At 31.1% G+C, this 19,641-nt stretch overlaps 1 protein-coding gene across 1 annotated transcript; it reads left to right on the forward strand.

The window, feature by feature from the left end:
* Nucleotides 1-9: 9 nt before the first annotated feature.
* On the forward strand, nucleotides 10-11,474 carry LOC139528363 (CDP-diacylglycerol--inositol 3-phosphatidyltransferase-like). Its single transcript, XM_071324312.1, has 6 exons — nucleotides 10-220; nucleotides 1,712-1,846; nucleotides 3,828-3,981; nucleotides 5,992-6,073; nucleotides 8,044-8,125; nucleotides 8,811-11,474. The coding sequence occupies exons 1-6, from the start codon at nucleotides 181-183 to the stop codon at nucleotides 8,957-8,959; spliced, it is 642 nt and encodes a 213-aa protein (XP_071180413.1). The 5' UTR covers nucleotides 10-180; the 3' UTR covers nucleotides 8,960-11,474.
* Nucleotides 11,475-19,641: the final 8,167 nt, after the last annotated feature.

The following is a 19,641-nucleotide window of genomic DNA, read 5'->3' on the forward strand; positions in this document are numbered from 1 at the left end:
ATTAAATGACCTTTGACACGAAATTGGTCTTCTGAGTGTTTTTTCGACACTTTCTTTTCTTTTAGTAGTAGAGAACATTTATGACACTGAATTCTTCGTCTGCTTTGGAAATTGATCAGGAATTTGCATGTCAGATAGTCAGAAATATTTATAGAAAGAGCGTCACTGCAGCAAAACAAGATGGCAGAAAACATATTTTTGTTCATCCCTAACATAATTGGTATGCACAGAAACTTCAATATCATTTGATCTCTGGTGTAGAGTAGTCTCATATCCAATTTGACCACATCCACTTTAATATTTTATATTCTATCTACATGTATACATGTACGTATAGGCTAGCCAGTTTATCTCACCACTCTGGTCTAGTCCAATTATTTCGACATCTTGAAAGGTTATTTTATTTTTTTATACACCGCTGGTCTGTTTATCCTCAGAGGTTTGGTATTGCCTATTGGCAGTATTGCCACTATATATTTGGGCTGTTACTGTAAGAAGAGTGTTGGTCCGTTTTCTCCCTCAACAGACAACACATTTACAGCATCAGGTTTGCACATTTTGGGTGACTTAACTACCCGATTTCAAAACCAAAGGATCTGCACATGTCCAGTTCTTCAAAAATTAATATGGGGACGAAGTCTCCTATTACAGTAGAAAAAATAAAAAAAATTAAAAAATCGGGAAAATTTCCCGAAATTTTCATTGTACTAATGAACTCAAAATCGGGAAAATCTTTTTTTGTCACATTTTTTTAATTCCCGCATTTGCACAGAACACAGAAATCTACTTCCTTCTTCCAGTCTGGTTGTCGTGAGACTTTGAGTAGTCCAGTAAAATATAGGAACTCGCACAATACTACCAATATTTCATTTTTAATAGTTCTATGTCTTTGATATTAACGTTACCTGATGCAGCATTGCGTTTCTTTGTTTACATTGAACATGACATCATAACTTAAATAACGTCACAAGTAAAATCCCTAACAACAGAAACAAAATCGAAAACGTTATGGTATTTCCGTTTCTTTTTTTTTGGACAAATATGTAAGTTTCAGAAAAAATAACACACAGACTTCGTCCCCATTCACAGGTAATGCCTGTCTCATATTACTTTGAATACATTTAATAGCTCCATAGTTTTTACACATTTATTCTATGACTATATTCCTCTGCTAGGCTCTACTTTCCTAATCACCACAATGGTTAAGCTCAGTCATTTGTAAAAAATAAAGACCTGTCCAATAGAACTACACAGAGATTTTTTATTTACACAAAACTTTTGAGTTCCGCATTTCGAGGTGCATTAGGGATATTTACCCAATTGTTTTTAAGCCTCTAAAGGAGAATATGTTAAACAACCATCTATTATGTGAAACCTTGCCTTTTCAGGTAACCGTCTTTCTTGTCATTCTGTAGTAATACCTTTGCATTTTAAACCCTTATTCAAAGGTCATCTCTCTTTTAAGGTCAGTTTTCTCTGGTCTGGAGGCTGACCTATGCAATAGATAATTTATGCAAGAATTTATTAGGGAGAAGACTTTGTTTGATATTGTTTTTCTAAGCAGAATTTATTTCAATTAAATTTTTGGCTGCCTGAATATGAAAATGTGTTGTACAGAAACAACTATTGCAATTACCATGATTACTATATATGATTTGATAATCAATTGATACTAAATTACAATGACATGAATGATAATACTGTATTTCAGATTATTTCCGAGTGATAACAGCTTTGCTGTCATTTTATTATATGAGAACAGATTATATGTTGACTACTTTCTGGTACCTGTTAAGTGGACTATTAGATGCCATTGATGGTCATGCAGCAAGAATGTTAAATCAAGGTATAGTGTATTCAGATTAATAACACTTCATCTTACAATTCTAGTACATGTATATATCTATGTAATATCAGTGAAAGTGTGTCCTGGGTACAGGTATCGCCACAGGTTATTTAAGGGTAGTGCTACTCCTTTCCTTGAATATCTTCCAAAATGATTTGATTTTCTCAGCAATAATTTTGAGATTATATGAGATAAGTTTGGAAAATGCTTCTTAATCAGTACAACATGTATAATATTGAAAGAATGAAATTAATTTTAGATTTTTATTACATTAGGTTGCAAGGAATTACGTAGATTTCCCAGTGAAATAAAAACTTTTAATTTCACATGTCACTCTTGACTTCATACAATAATGATAATTAAGCCATGCGCTATACACATTCGTGAATTAATGTGTTGTTGGGTCACTCATTGAAATTTTTTCTCTATTTGAATTCTTCGATTAGTTATCCTATAAATATTGGATATTTGTCATAAAATATAGTGACATCCATTTTTTACAGAAGAGTATTGTATAAAAGGGCATTTAAATTTATAAATAATGTTCAATATAAAATTTATTTATGTATATATTTTTTTAATTTACAACTGAATCTAATACTTTTTTCCTAAAATATAGTTGAATTAAATTACTTTATTTATAAACTTTCACTTTCACTTTCAGTACGTTGCTATTAATAACGTTACTTACCATTGTAACATTGTGACGTTTAAATTTTAACAACCCGAGGCACCGAAACATATCGATCAATAAATTTTCTGCAGCAATCCCTAAAGTGTTGTTGTTATAAGACTCTCTACATTTTATGTTTTTATACCTCGGGTATCCACTTTATGGACTCTACCGTACTACAGACTCACCAGGCGTTGGTTCACTTTCGTTTGTAATTGATTTTATTTTTTTATCGTGAACCCCTGCATTCCTTTTAAGGAACCGCCGTTGCAACCAGCGCTAATCATACTAGCCATTCGCACAGAGTAAACAAAGTTATATTTTATTGAGGCACCCACAGGAACCTTCCGAGAATGCTGCCATCAACTACAAGAAAAGAAATCGATAATAAGGGACCATCTTAACCCAAAACGAGCCTTAAGCAGGAAAAGAACAGTGATAGGAAATTATTTCTCTCTAACAGAATTCATTTGAAATTAAATGCACCCGATTTCGTATTCTTCAAATTCAATCTGATGCTCCCGAAAATATGTTAATCAAACATACAACCCTCGAGATACAACAACTTTTACAGATTACTGGCCATTCCCGATAGTTTGATGAATGAACACATAGTTAAAATTCAACATAGACTAGTGATATTTATACTTTGTCCTTTACTTTCGGCGACCGAAACATTTTACAGCATTCCTGACGCGACTGGAAGCAGTACCTCTGGCCAAGGGAAGCCAGTCGAAATGGTACGGAATTGCTGATAAAATGTCGTCTATTTTGGGGAAGAAAGGTCAGACCACACAACCTATACAGTATATACACAGCCTGACAACTTATTGTATTATTCTTTCCACGGTGCAAGAGGACAAACACATGTTGGAAGAATAATTTTAACAAACATTTTCACAACAAAAACATTTTATTTTTATTTTCTTTTTATAGTTTATTTACATACTTCCAATGAACTTTCACTTTCACTTTCAGTACGTTGCTATTAATAACGTTACTTACCATTGTAACATTGTGACGTTTAAATTTTAACAACCCGATTTTTTACTTCAACATGATTTTATATATTGTTTTTATCCTGATGACGGTGCCCTAGGCACCGAAACATGTCGATCAATAAATTTTCTGCAGCAGTCCCTAAAGTGTTGTTGTTATAAGACTTTCTACATTTTATGTTTTTATCATAACGACCCTGCATACCCTCAGGTATCCACTTTATGGACTCTACCGTAATGTTATATACCACAGATAAATAAGAAACAAATTTCTGATATATATCTTCATGCTATAATGCTTACATTGTAGGAAGCAAGTTAGGTGCACTCCTAGACATGTTGATAGATAGATGTGCCACTATGTGTCTGTTAGCAGCTTTATGCCATTTCTATCCAGATTACATGATGTTCTTCCAGATCTCCATGTCTATAGATATAACCAGTCACTGGTTCCATGTCCAAAGGTAAAAAACATCTGAAGTAAACATGATTTTTTAAGCCCCACCTACGATGGGGGCATTATGTTTTCTGGTTTGTGTGTACGTTTGTCTGTCTGTCTGTCTGTCTGTCCTGCTTCAGGTTAAAATTTTTGGTCAAGGTAGATTTTCATGAAGTTGACGTCCAATCAACTTGAAACTTAGTATACATGTTCCCTATGTCTATGATATGATCTTTCTAATTTCAATGCCAAATAAGATTTGTTACTCCAATGTTTTGGTCGACTGAACTTAGAAAATGATAGTGCCAGTGGGGAATCCGTGTACTGTGGACACATTCTTGTTTATTATTAATTGTTTTGGCTTTTAACTAGCTGCCATTAACTGCGAGTACATGTACTTTCAAACTGCCCTTTCTTGTTAATTTGACCTGTTGATAATTTGTAATGCTTTTTTGTTGTTTAATGTTAACATGTATACCAGCTTTGATTGTTACTTCCCCTTTTTGTTTGACAACTTATGGTTGGAACCTGTTAACCCTTTTTGGGTAAAGTTTCATGAATGCAATCAAAACCATATGGTACTGACTTGATATCTAAAGCTTCTAAGATTATCACTACTACACAAAATATAGTGCATAGTTCATAAAATTCTATGCATCCTATCAATGAACATTTTCAGAAATTTATCAAAGAAATATGTGCTCAGATTTTCAAGCTTCAATATGATGTTATACTTGCAAAGAAAATTAAATAACTTTTGCAAGGTGCAGGAATCTAATAATTGTTCTAAAAATATCAATGATGCCATTGTTAAAGTCATCTTTAATTACCAGGCTTCTCACAAAAGAAATCAAAGTTACTCAATTTTATTACGGCACAATATATACACAAGACACACAGATATATTTCACAGCACAGGACAAACACTCGACTATACCACTGACAGTCACATATAACATGTAAAGTTAATGTTAAAGAGCAAATATAGCGTCTAGCCATTAGAAATGATAAATATATTCATCCAAACAGCTCGAATAAACACATGAGCTAGCCACAGTATACACAAGCACATCTTATAAATAAGTACATATAATACATTTAAATTCATAACTAACCATGCTAACACAGTTGTATTAAATAATTTCAATGAAAAATTTCAAATGTACCACGAATCCCGAAACAAAGAAATTATATAAGAGCGTCCTGTATCCAGGTAACAAATTGACCAATCAAAATAAGGAATACTCGGAACAATTTCTTCCGAGTAAATCTAAACAGTGATTCACGTGGTAATTATCCATTTTTATAAAATCAAAAATTACACAATAAAGATTGGAGTTATCTGCCTGTATCCAGAATTGTAGTTTGTCATCTTTAGCCTTATACATGTAATACATGTAATAGCCCTATGCATTATACAATGAAATATTTAATTTTACCTCTCACTGATAATTTAAAGCCATCTTTAAAAAGAATGGAATCTAGACTTGTTTCAGAATTCACAAAGCAGTATATCAGTTTGACCAAAGAAATGCATGAATCTATAAACATCATTATTACATGGTTCATTCTGATAACCTGCATACCTATTACTGACTATTACACCATTATATTAAACTGTAATTATACAAATGTACTAGAAATGAAAACCTTAAAAAATCTAAGGCCAAATTTAAGTTTCATAATCCCTAGTACTTTGAGTTATAGGAAGTTGGAAAGTTAATTTCAAAAAGATCATCAATCCAATCTGATAAAATAAGAAAAAAGATAACATTGAAACTATGTCTGATTCAATTCTTTTTGTATTGTTATCTGAGTGATGTAACTATATATATAATTTTGATATGTTATAAAACTTTTGATTTTCTTTGTGATGTGAAGAGATTTTAACTTGCTGAGAAAGACCATCTGTATTTGTTATGTTTGTTTATTGTCGTAAAATAGAACCTAAAAATAGAAATAGAAACTTAAAGATAATTTCCAACAATATGAAATTTAATATTATATGATTAAGTTTATTGTTTTTATATTACAGTTCACTGATGAAGGGTGCTACAAGTCACAAGATGATAGATTTAGGTGCTAATCCTGTACTGAGACATTACTATCATAACAGGGTAAGTACAAAATATATACAATACATGTACATTGTCAGAAAATGTAAAAAAAAATTGTACGAGCTTTAGAAAGAGGATGAAAAGTGAAGGTTGCCAAGTTTTTCTCCTGTTTCGTAGCAAGTACAAATGCATTTCATATTTCAACAATGTACTGTTTTAATTCTGCAATTTTCAACCAGCACTTGAAACTTTTGTTGTTAATATCCAAATCATTGTCTCAAAATTTTCAAAGAAATCGACAAGCAGACCCCACAAAGATGACCCCAAAATGAGATGTCACACAAAAAGAAATATCCACATTACCATTTGCTAAACATGAAAGCTGCATAGCAGGAGACTTTATTTGTACAAATAAAGCAAAAACTTATCTGTGTACATATTATTTGTACAATAGTTGGCTGATTGCAGGTTAAACAAATTTATTGCCACAGAGTGATTACTCTGAAGAACACAATGAAAATTAGTCCAGAGGAATAAGATAACTCAATAAATATATAACAAATTATGAAAACATAGATACAAGATATACAAGACAATTACTGGATGATCCTGCATCAAAGAATGCTTATACATACTGACATCATCAGGATCAAGCTCATGAACTTTACTTCTCATGTCACTTATCAGAATAGCTGATGTTAGGAACAAAATATCATCAAAAAAGATCACATTAACCTCAAACTTATACTTCATCATATGAAACAGTTTTTATAATCTCCCACACCCAAGGCAAGCATGCTGCTACAATACCACAAATGTGATTATGCATAAAGATGGTGTGGGTATACATCCATACAACAGCAACCAATGGACACAAATAACCAAAAGACATTAACAGGGCAACACATATTCTTCAACATTAGACAGATGTCTTCACAATTATTCAAGCTCATAGTCGTCCTGAATCTAAAAAAAATGTGAAAAATGAGACAGAAACTATCAAAGATCTGTTATCAAATTCTCCATATAGTCAGAAACATTAAGATATTTCATAAAATAGGGTCTTCATAAGGAAATTAGTAGATAAAAAGAAAAAATGATTGTTTAATATTTGAGCCCTGTTTTCTATTGAAAAAAGTAAAATCATAAAAATAATGAACACTGAGGAAAATTCAAAACGAAAAGTCCCTAATCAAAAGGTCAAACACATCAACAGAATGGATAACAACTGTCATATTCCTGACTTGGTTCAGGCATTTTCTTATGTAGAAATGCATCTTTTGAAATGGTAAATAAACTCATTATAGATACCAGGACTAAATTTTGTATATACGCCAGATGCGCGTTTCGTCTACAAAAGACTCATCAGTGACGCTCGAATCCAAAAAAGTTAAAAAAGCCAAATAAAGTACAAAGTTGAAGAGCATTGAGATCCAAAATTCCTAAAAGTGTTGCCAAATACAGCTAAGGTAATCTATGCCTGAGGTAGAAAAGCCTTATTATTTCAAAAAATTCAAAATTTTGTAAACAGTTAATTTATAAATATAACAATATCAATGATAATTCATGTCAGCACAAAAAGTGCTGACTACTGGGCTTGTGATACCCTCGGGGAAATAAATCTCCACCAGCAGTGGCATCAACCCAGTGGTTGTAAATAAACTCATCATAGATACCAGGACTAAATTTTGTATATACATAATAGATAGTAGAACAAACAGTCTACTACAATAACTGTGTGACTAACACCAATCAAAACCTAAAGGATTAGTAATGAATTGCATTGAAGTGAAGTTTTAGTGAATATAGCATTTTGAAGCCTCTAGTTAGATTCTTTACATGTTTAGCCTTTTTAAAAATACAAAGCATTATAAAATGATTGTGTATTCGATTTCTTTTAAACTAGCTTTGAAGAAAAGAAAAATATTTTCCACTAGTTTGTGCACAACTATATATATATATGAATCTTTTACAAAAAAAAGTAACATAAAAATAGGAGAAGTAATAACATTTTGTTTCGTATTTTTCAGAAAATTCTATTTGTGATGTGTGCAGCTAATGAGCTGTTCTATTGTATGTTATACTTAACACACTTCACGTCAGGACCTTTCAGTAAGTATTAAGGTTTATATTACAACTTAAGATATTTATTCCATAAGTATTCTGTACAAGGATAATCTCTTAGATTGATTATGAATATTAATAAATTTTTTTTAGAATTGAGCATCTGCAGGCATGTTGAATTTAATTTTCTGGCTCATACCTATAGCCCAATCATCCAAAAAAACTGCTGACTTGTATTTATTTAATTGAAAATAATTCCAAAAGTCTGTGTTAAGATAACTCTAAATGTGTTTGGAAACCATAGTCTTAATTGTTTAATTGTAAGTAGCCAATACTTTCAAGTAATTTACACATTGAGATTCAAAATGGAATCAAAATAGATATTTGTGATGGGTTTCTATCCTGGGTTCGTTATTTTGATAAAAGGTTGCTTACCAAAAAGGAAAGAACATTCTGTCATAAGACTTAAGGCCTGATCATACTTTGAGAAATATCTTAGATATGCTAGTTGGTATGTTATTTATATATGAATTTGTTAATGTTCTATCTGTTATACATATAAATGTATCTGTTAATTCACTAATTGTAGTTAAAAAAATACTGGACCTTCAAACATTTCTTTAATATGCAAACAAAGCAAATTTGATTTTTTTGGATATTTTAATTTCAAATAGTTTATTTGAAGGTCTTTGAAGTATTTGCTGATTTAAAATTGAATTTGTTTCTATTTTAGATTTATTCAGTATAATCCTGTACCTGTCTGCTCCACTAGCCCTCATTAAGACTGGTATCAGTATCCTTCAGTTAGTGGTGGCATGTCAGAATGTGGCCGCTGTGGATGTGGCAGATAGAGCTGCAGATGCTGGAAACAAGAACCAGTAAATTGATGAACAATTAGAGCCAAAGAATAAAATGTTGTTTATTTATTGTTAATGTGAAATGGATATGTTTGTTAAAAATAGATAATGTGTACTGTTAGTTTATCTTTGAGAGTTGTCTATCTGTTGTGTAATTGCTTCTGTTGTTTTCATATATGAACTTGCCAAATCACACATTAACTTAAGAATTACTATACATGAATTCTAATTAGTTATACTTAATATGTAAACACAATGAAGAAAAGGAGATTTAAGGTACTGCTTCCATGGTTACAGCAATGCGATTTCACAAAAAAAACATGTTAAGGTGAACATGTAGGTTTGAAGAATAGACAAACTTCCCTATATTGAGGGGGGATAGGAGGGGTCCTGATCCCAAAATCCCGGACTTAAAAAACAAATTCCTGAGGTCCCGATTTTAGATAAAGTAGATCCCGAAGTCCGAAAAAAGGATTCCCGGATCCCGAAATCCCGAGCTTAAAAACACCCGATCCTGGAGTCCCGATAAACGTCCTATCCCCCCTCTATATTATGTCAATTGCCATATTGTCCTGGATATAGGAATTGGTGAAGAAACTTTTACTCAAACACTAGAATGATAGTTCAGACTAATTCATTTATGACAAATATAAATATTAGAGGGATATGACAACACTCTTGTATACTCCATCTCTCATTATATTTATTTTCAAAAACATTCCATTAAAAAAACTTAAGTTTCAAAAGAAATTTAAATTCTTTAACCAATATAATAAAACTATGTGGAAAATATATTTTCAAACAATTTTTATTTTGTACATACATTTTTAAGAAGATTGGAATATGTCATTGCAATTGTTTAAAAATCATCTGCTAAACTTTTATGCATTTTTGTAATTATTTAATCTTATAAATCTGTTAATTGAGTATAAATCAGGTAAATGTTTCATATGTAATCTTTATAGCTTTAACTTTTTAGTAACATCTGTATTTCTGTGTATATATTGTATGCTTTTTATGTCAATGATTTTATAGTTTTGTGCAATTTTATTTTCATTTATTTCTTGTCTCTCAAAACAGAAAACTCCCAAACAGGAGTGTATGGGATTTCATATCAGCTATTAATATATCGAGGTTTGATTATAATTTTTTTCTGATGTATTAAGAAATTACTTGTTATTAATGCAACCATCATAATTTTGGAAATAAAACTGTAAGAGCATTACAGAATATTTTCATTATTTAAGAAATGTATGTTGAATGGTGAATCTTGTTGAAAGCAAAATGTTTTTTGAACTAGAAATCCTTGTATTACTTTTGAAATAGGAACATTATAAATATTGAATGAGTAAATATTTTTTATATGAGTTTTTTTGTTATAGCTGACTTTATTATTAAAAGACATTTACAAATTTGAGAAGATAAACTTTATTTTAAGAATTTTCTCATATATAAATGTAAGGATAGTTTTAAAGTTATCATATTATATCAATATATATTTTTTTTTAAATATGTATTCAAGGATTGGGTTTTCTATGAAAAATTTATATCTGTCTGTCTTGTACTGAGAAATGAAACAAATAAAAAGTTGACCCACTTTTTGCAAACTGTTTTTACTGGGTTAATTATTATAAAAAAAAATTAATTTTAATAAGTTCAAAATAATCCTTATTTTATTACTAAACTTAAAAATGTAGGTACAATGTAGTTTGAAACCTTTTTGCATTTATTCTGAACACAACCTGTTATCATAAAGAAATTACTGAGAAAAGTTCATTTGCACTGCTAACTTAAAATTTTGAAAGATACCTGTTTCTATTTCTGAAAAGATGTCGAAACACTTTATATCTGTGAATTGTGATGACAAGAATAGTACAGACAATCAGGTCTAAGTTTAGAAAAAAACTGATACTTAGAACTTCTGTTAACTATATACAGCCTCATGTTTTTCAGGTATATGGAATCAGCTTTAACATTAGTTTTTGAGGGGGAAAACCAAATTGCTATTTATATAACATTGTTATTTCCATTCTCAATTTTATTATTATGAATGTTTTTTTTAATGTAAAATATGGCATATTTGAATATTTGAAATTACTATTTTTTAATATATAGGAATTGGACAGAATTTATGAGATCCTAATTCAACTTTAGTGTAATATGTTCTTGTACATCTACAGTGATTTTTTTTACTTATTCACATTGAATAATATGCTACAATGAATCTGAATGGTGTGAAAAAAAAATTGACATGGTTACAAATGAATCATAATTAAGTAGCCCCTCCCTTTTTTAGTAAAATGTTTATGAACAAAATAATTTCAATATACAACTTTTATGATTATTTAAATATACTGAATAATATATTTACTGTTTCATATTTTACATAGAATGTAAATTTCATATCATACAGTTTGCAATTACCAGACTGATTCATAAGTCTGATAGTGTTTAGTGTCTTAGTATACAAACAGCTTATTTGTATGTCAATTATCCACTCAGTAGTGTGCAATATTGAAATAAAATTGAACAATCTTTGATGTTTTGTCACATGATTTATTTAAAAGGGGCATTTGTTAAATGGCTTCATGAATGGATAAATAAAGGCAACAGTAGTATACTGCTGTTCAAAATTAAAAAATCGATTGAGAGAAAACAAGCCAGGGTTACAAACTTAAAATTAAGTAAACACATCAACTATAAGAAGAAAACAATCAAACAACAGAAACTGTGAAGTGCAATAAAAAACAAACGAAAATGCAACATACATATAAACAAACTATTAGATTACAGCTGTCTAATTCCTGACTTGGAACAGGTCATTTAAAGAAAAAATTATGGGATAACCAATATTCTGCTAGCAAAAAAAAACCAACAACAGTAAATTACGGTTGATATTTCAACTGAAGCTTGATGGTAAAAATATAAAAATATGGAGATGCAATCAGTTTAAAATACAGATCTTTTAGCTAACGCTGGTCTTGAAAGACTTGTTTTACTAGACCTTAAAGGATCAACTGGTTGTGACGTAATGATACACACCTTCAATAGTATTTAAGCAAAAAAAGGCATTGGTTGATTTGATTATTACCAAAACAGAAAATTGAAAAGAGTGATATCAGATCCTTGTAAACAAAGCTTGGACACACGATCTGTATTTTAATTGGATTGAAGGAGTTTGGTATGATTGCTATTGAGACAATAATCAACCAAAGTCTTAATGACAAATACATAAGGAACTGTAGGAGTTTCAACAATTCGAATAATCCATATCGCTAAGCAAGTTATAATAGGCCAAGACTTAACACAATATTAACCAATTCAGACTAGAAAACTAAGAGTATGATTTGTAACAAAACTTAATTATAAACAAATATTAATCAAAAACAACCACTGAATTATCGGCACATGGAAATTGGTTTTACTGAAATTGCCATTAACACTCAACTACATTTGAGTAAGTACAATCAGTTAAATGATTGATTGATTGCTACTGAAAACCATTTATAATCAGTTTGTATAACAGTCCAGCACTGAAATTTGCTTTCAATTGATGTCACAAAATCATATATTTTTCTCAGTTAATTATGCACTGCCTTTCCGTAAATATGAAAAAAAAATACTTTATATATACCACTTCAAAAAGTTTCTTTATGTTGATCATATTCACCCTCACACAAGGATTTGAGAAAGCAACAATCAGTCTGTCAATGCTTACAACTGATCTATTTGAGTGTTTTAAGGTTGATTATCTTCAAGATGAAACTTGCATTATTTACTTGTCATTATGATTATGAATATGGTAACATGGGCAAACAAAGATATACAGTTATTCGTTTGAGGTGGTTTTCGATATTCACTTCATAACATAAAGCTGTCGAATTTAGCTTTTGTCTTAATAAATTCACAAAAGCAAAAGGCTTCACAACCGGGATGAAACTATATAAAATGGATGTATACAAATACAATATGTCTACTGTAAAAGAGGGACGAAAGATTCCAGAGGGACAGTCAAACTCATAAATTCAAAAATAAACTGACGACATGGCTAAAAATGAAAAAGACAAACAGACAAACAATAGTACACATGACACAACATAGAAAAATAAAGAATAAGCAACACGAATCGCACCAAAAACTAGTGGTGATCTCAGATGCTCCGAAAGGGTAAGCAGATCCTGCTCCACATGTGACACCTGTCGTGTTGCTCATGTTATAACAAATCCGGAAAATAGTATAATTCGGTAGGTCACATTGATGAAAGGGAAGGGTATTGTAGTTACGACGTAAGGAACATATCTGATATCATTTGTGAAACTGTTATTCCATAACGGTCAACCAACTCGTGATGGCGTCCGTAAAATTTATGAAGGGATGATTTCAACTTCACCATTTGGAACTCTTGGTTAAATAGCTTCCTTGTGAGCAGCAACCGTATATCAAGAAAATCATGATAGGATATGCAAGCACGGGAATATCGTATCAATTTTAAGATATATAATGTATAAAATTGAGAATGGTAATGAGGATGTGTCAAAGAGACAACAACCCGACCATAGAATAGACAACAGCAGAAGGTCACAAACAGGTCTTCAATGCAGCGTGAAATTCCCGCACCCGGCGGCGTCCTTCAGCTGGCCCCTACACAAATATATATACTAGTTCAGTGATAATGAACGCCATACTAAACTCCAAATTGTACACAAGAAACTAAGATTAAAAATAATACAAGACTAACAAAGGCCAGAGGCTCCTGACTTGGGACAGGCGCAAAAATGCGGCGGTGTTAAACATGTTTATGAGATCTCAATTCCCCCCCTATACCTCTAGAAAGTCAATGTAGAAAAGTATTCAACGCATAACAATACGCACATTAAAATTCAGGTCAAGAGAAGTCCGAGTCTGATGTCAGAAGATGTAACAAAAGAAAAACAAAATCTATACTATTAAACGAGAAGACCTCATTTTGTGTGTCGCTTCTCTTCCTTCCACAATAAATTAATTATCATGCCTTTGTGTTCTATAGGTAACATGCATAGTCGCATTTGTCATCCATTCTTATGATTATTCAGATTGAGTTATTTTGAGAGAAAAACGACAAAACAGGTGTCCGGATATTGTTTCCGTCATCAGACTGACTTTTAGTCATAGATAATACTTCCGGTTTTTTACATGCACAAGAACAACCAATCGTATGATAGATTAAAAAAATGAAAAATAAATAAGCCAATCAGAGCGTTCTCCATATCATGGTTTTTAGATCGCAAGAACCACAACTATTATACCTCCTTAGAGACAATTTTTTTTTGCGTTTATCCACATGTAAACTACGATTATACTACTATAATATATAAAGACTCTCTGTATTTTGTCTACTGTTTTTTTTTGTTTGAAATATTTACTATCTAAGGGGTCATACCAGTGAAAGTGCAAGTGAAAGTATGGTAGAGATTAGAGGGAGGCAGGATTTTTTCGGGACGTTTTTAAGCTCGGGATTTCGGGATTGACCCTTACGGGATCCGGGAATATTTTTTTTGAATTTCGGGATGTCGAGATATGAATTTCGTTGAAATACGCACCTCGGGATTTCATGTTTTTTAAGCCCAGGATTTCGGGATCAGGGCTCTTCCGACCACTCCTCAAATTAGCCTTAGTCATTTATACAAGATTCAAATCCTACCATTGGCATGTTAATAGGGCTCTCAAAGGGAAAAGCACTGATGGATTATACAAGAAGCATATGTTATTAGAATGATAATGGTCTATAAGCAGTTTCATTTATTTTATGTTTGAAGCGGTGCAAATTTTTAATTTAATTTGACTTTTACCAAAAAATGCATTGTTACAAAGGGGAAAAATAATTGTGGTATAAGCCCAGAAACACGAAAATAATTGAATTTAACAGAAAGGAAACAAATAACGAACTTTGGAAAAAAGGGAGAGGGCTTTTGATACCTTATATGAAATTTCCCAGACATAATATCTTTTACAAATATTCAACCTACAACAGTTTACAAGCTGTACATATGCCCGCGATTTCGCGGGTGTGTTCTAGTGACAATAATACATAAATAACAACAGACTACTAGCAGTTAACTGACATTCCAGCTCCAGAATTCAATTAAACTGATTGAAAGATTATGTCTTCATCATATGAATATCAGGCACAATCCTTCCCGTTAGGGGTTTAGTATCATGCCATCATAACATATACGAGAAGAACATAACCGTGTCATGCCATCCACTGGTTTTTAAATAAATGTGTTTAGTTCCGATGCAAAGACCCTATAAGTGAATCAATATTAACGCCAAAATATGCAATCCCTAATGAACTGACAATAGTATCGTAACTATATCCCTTCTTAATAAGTCTATTTAAAGTTTTTGTTAGCTTCTGAGGTGAATACTGACATTTTTGTGCTTTATTAAGAATATTTCCATAAAAAAATGGATGTGAATGTATAAGAAGTCTGCATGATGTGCTATATTGACGAATGATGTCCTCGTACCGATGATAAAAATTTAGTAAATAGTTATCAAAGGTACCAGGATTATAATTTAATACGCCAGATGCGCGTTTCGTCTACATAAGACTCATCAGTGACGCTCAGTTCAAAATAGTTATCAAGCCAAACAAGTACAAAGTTGAAGAGCATTGAGGACCCAAAATTCCAAAACGTTGTGTCAAATACGACTAAGGTAATCCCTTCCTGGGATAAGAAAATCCTTAGTTTTTAAAAAAAATCAAAGTTTTGAAAACAGGAAATTTATAAAAATGACCATATAATTGATATTCATGTCAACACCGAAGTGCTGACTACTGGGCTGGTGATACCCAATGTTTTGTCTAGTTTGTGATATCGAAAACCCTGGTGTAATAATTTTTCAATATAACATAAATTTCTATCTTTAAAATCTAAAACATTGTTACATACACGAGCGAATCGTACAAGTTGAGATATATAAACACCGTAAGATGGTGACAAAGGAACGTCACCATCTAAAAATGGATAATTAACGATAGGAAATGAAAAATCATCTCTTTTATCATAAATTTTAGTATTAAGCTTTCAGTTAATGATATAGATATCAGGATCGAGGAAAGGGAAAGGGCAGTGGTCATTGTTAGTATTAGCTTTATTTAAAGTAAGTTCAACAGGATAAATTTCTTTAGTTTACATACTGAAGTCGTCATTATTGAGAGCCAAAATATCCAAATATCTAAAAGTATTAATAAATTTGTGTATCAGATGTTGTTTCGATGGGTCTTTGCTAATTATTGTCATAAATTGTAACTCATAGCAATACAAATAAAACCAGGTCCATAATAAGTGGTACACAGTTTTACTTTTGGTTTACTTTCCTTTATTTTGTGTACAGATGCTTTAAGATCATGATTCCAGTGATTGTAGCATGAATATGAACCACACTATGCATTCATTCTTCACAATGAAGTGACATCAAATCCTGCAATTTCTTATGCTATATCCTAATATTAATTGTTACGACCTATCATATATATAAACTTTTGAAAAGATCATGTAAAAAGTGCATTCTTTGTTATAAAACATTTCCTTATGTAATGATAATTAAATGGTATTAAGATTCCAGACACGGATTTGAAAACATTAATTTTTTACATAATTTACTGATTTGGCTTACAAAATTGTACACATAGTATATTTGATGAGTTGTGCTACTGGGACGTTGCCTCTGTTGTTGGACGTTTCATCGCCGACGGAATAAGCCAAATTCTTAACAGCATTTTGTTTTGAATAACCTTCAGTTGATAAGTTGGTGAAAACAAAACGCGCGTCCTCTGTGCTAAATTACAAGCCTGATAATTTTGAGACTCTTGTATATACAAATTGACAGTAACAACAACACATATGAGTTACGAATTGATAGCATTAGGAGGGGACTTCCTGATATGTCAATCTGTTTACGTCTTGTCTCGTTTTAACCTTGAATTAAGCTTTGTGTACAAAGAATAACACAAAAAGACAGTTTATTAAGATTTATATAACCATTATCACAATTAACTGCACACCTTTCAATCATTTGAAAATGAATACGCTTCCAGTTATTAGAAATATCATGAAAAAATATTATTAGAGCTTTTATACAGAAATAATGTTCTTCCTAAAAAAACAAAAGTATGTTAAGTCGAACAAACCATACAACAATAAAAAATGCGGATTCTAACGGATTAACGTCTTTTTACACAAGGAAAACAAACTCAAAATTGACATTAACCATAGATAATAGATTATATTTTTATGAACATGCAGCGCTAAATGATTGACAACAAATACCGTAGGGCATATAGACGGTTAAAAATTATGTTTATCAAGTTTGGCATTAGAAGTATATCTTTGAGATAATAAATAACATATGACGTGGTAAAAAAGTGACTATTACCTCATTTGAAACTGCTATACCAACCCCATGTCCAAGCTACAGAAAAAAATCAACGTATCAAATTGAAAGGTACGTTTAAATTAGGAGTTCGGACCCTTTATTAAATCAGATTGATGCAAATGTCAGTATAATTACATCTTGTAATCTTTTACAGTTTTTAGTTTACAAATTGATTATTGAAAAAAAAACTTAGCAAAGATACCAGGCATTAATTGTGTATGCCAGACGCGGTTTTCGTCCACTAAAGTGTCTACAGTGATGCTCGTATCAAAATATTATTTAAGTTTCGAGCTTATCCAAGTTTTGGCAGCATTTGCCAAAATACAGCAATGTATTCTTCGGGAAATATAATTCTTAGTACTTTGAACAATTCAAAATTTTGTAAACAGTTAATATATCAATTTGAACAAAACAATGATATGTCATGTCAACAGAAGTGCGCATGATTTGGCTGGTGATACCATCGGGGAGGAAACACAAAACATCAGTGTCAGTGTGGAGAGGGCTTATATATGATATGCCTATTGTTCAATTCAATTCAATGTATTTGAATAAAAGACTGTTTAAACATAAACACTTAAACAGCAGTGTCATCGACCCAGTGGATGCAAACAAAAGTTAACAAAGATACGAGGCTTTGACATTGGTAAGTCAAAAGCGCGCTACGTCGGCAATCAATCAGGAGTAATCAATAAAGCTATCATAACTGTCGATTTTCCTAAATGTTAGTATGTGATTAATTAAGTCAATTTAGTTGATTCAACGTGTATTTGAAAAAAAACATTTGTTTAGAAACGAAAAGTTAAATGTAAAATGTACATATAAATCAAAAGTTTTAAAAAAGTGAAACAAAATGAGATAAAAAAAACCTCAAAATTAATAGCCACTTTTTAGTGTTTGTTTCATTTGTTTGGAAATATATAGAATATATTTTTTCTTAATATGAATGATTTTCCAGTTTTTCAATGATGAAACAATTTAAAAGATGCAGTTTATGATATTTATAATGCATATATCACTAGACACCTACAATATAAGACATTTTGACTGTTGTATAAGCAACAAGCTCACATGTTGTATACACGTGAATTTCTTTGTGAACGACCAACGGGTCTGATGAATTTTTATAAGGTTCCGCAAAAAGTCAGAAACGTTAATTATGTTGCGGTTAGTTGACTAATTTGTGTGTGAATCATAGTGACAAAGAAACAAGTATAAAAGTTTCAATTCTAAGCTGAAAAGTTATAAACAACAAGTTCAGCTGAATCCTTAAACTTAATGTAAGTTACTCTTTTTTATGTTTTCGTCAATGTTCCGAAATACGACCAATGCGATATTTTTTCGGACAGTCGACTGATATGTTGATGAATAAAATACGGAAATCATCAGACATATAAGAATCATTTCTAAACTTTAAAAGAATAAGACAATACTTTTTTGTGTAAAGTTAGAATGATTTAGATCAATTAATATGTTTTGGATATAATATTTGGGCAATATGAAGGCATAATTAATTGCAAATCATTATAATATATTAAAATATCAAGTAAAATTACCGAACACCCAGGGAAATTCAAATCAGAAAGTCCGTAATCAAATGGTAAAATCAAAAGCTGAAAAAAATTCAAATCAAACGAATGGAACAGAGTAAATTATCATACCATTCTGCATCTTAACATATATTTATAAATTACAGAAGTTCATAATAGCTGTTCATCTCTAAAGCTTGAATCCTTTTCAAAGTTAAGAACTACATTTCTTTATTTTCTGGTCTAGCATTTTATGATGTAACCGTTAAAAAGATGTCAAAATAATTGTCATATGCAATGTTTGATTTTTAATTTGTCAGCCTGGTATCAATGATGTGTTTTTAATATAAAGCTTAAAATCATTTCTCGTACATGGCTATCAAACATCAAAATTCTCTGAACTATCAAATCATTATATAAAATATCTAGGCTATAATAAACACTTAATTAATATTTTGTAAACTCTTTAACACTGAATTAGTTCTATTTACTTTAAAAAAAAAATTGATTTTTTGTTGTTGGAAAAAGTCTTTTTTTAAATAGCAAAAACAAAAGTTCAAACACTACAATGGCATGGAAAGCAACTGTCATATATCTGTCTTGGTACAGACATTTGTTATTTTATAAAATGTTGGATTCAACTTTGTTTTAAAGCTACATTTATTCGATGCCTAGTGTATGTGATGCCAATAATGGGAACTGCTCCTTTTCAGGATTTTCATATTTTTTTTACATTTGTTTTGTAGTGCGAGAAATA

Source organism: Mytilus edulis, chromosome 6 (genome assembly GCF_963676685.1).
Source record: "Mytilus edulis chromosome 6, xbMytEdul2.2, whole genome shotgun sequence".
Classification (NCBI taxonomy): domain Eukaryota; kingdom Metazoa; phylum Mollusca; class Bivalvia; order Mytilida; family Mytilidae; genus Mytilus; species Mytilus edulis.

What these genes read in the sequence shown, in the direction of transcription:
- LOC139528363 (XM_071324312.1), top strand. Translation starts at nt 181, where the DNA reads ATGGCAGAAAACATATTTTTGTTCATCCCTAACATAATTG. An exon ending in CACTGGTTCCATGTCCAAAG is followed by an intron (nt 3,982 to 5,991) that starts GTAAAAAACATC and finishes TTTATATTACAG; the next exon opens with TTCACTGATGAAGGGTGCTA. An exon ending in CTTCACGTCAGGACCTTTCA is followed by an intron (nt 8,126 to 8,810) that starts GTAAGTATTAAG and finishes TTTCTATTTTAG; the next exon opens with ATTTATTCAGTATAATCCTG.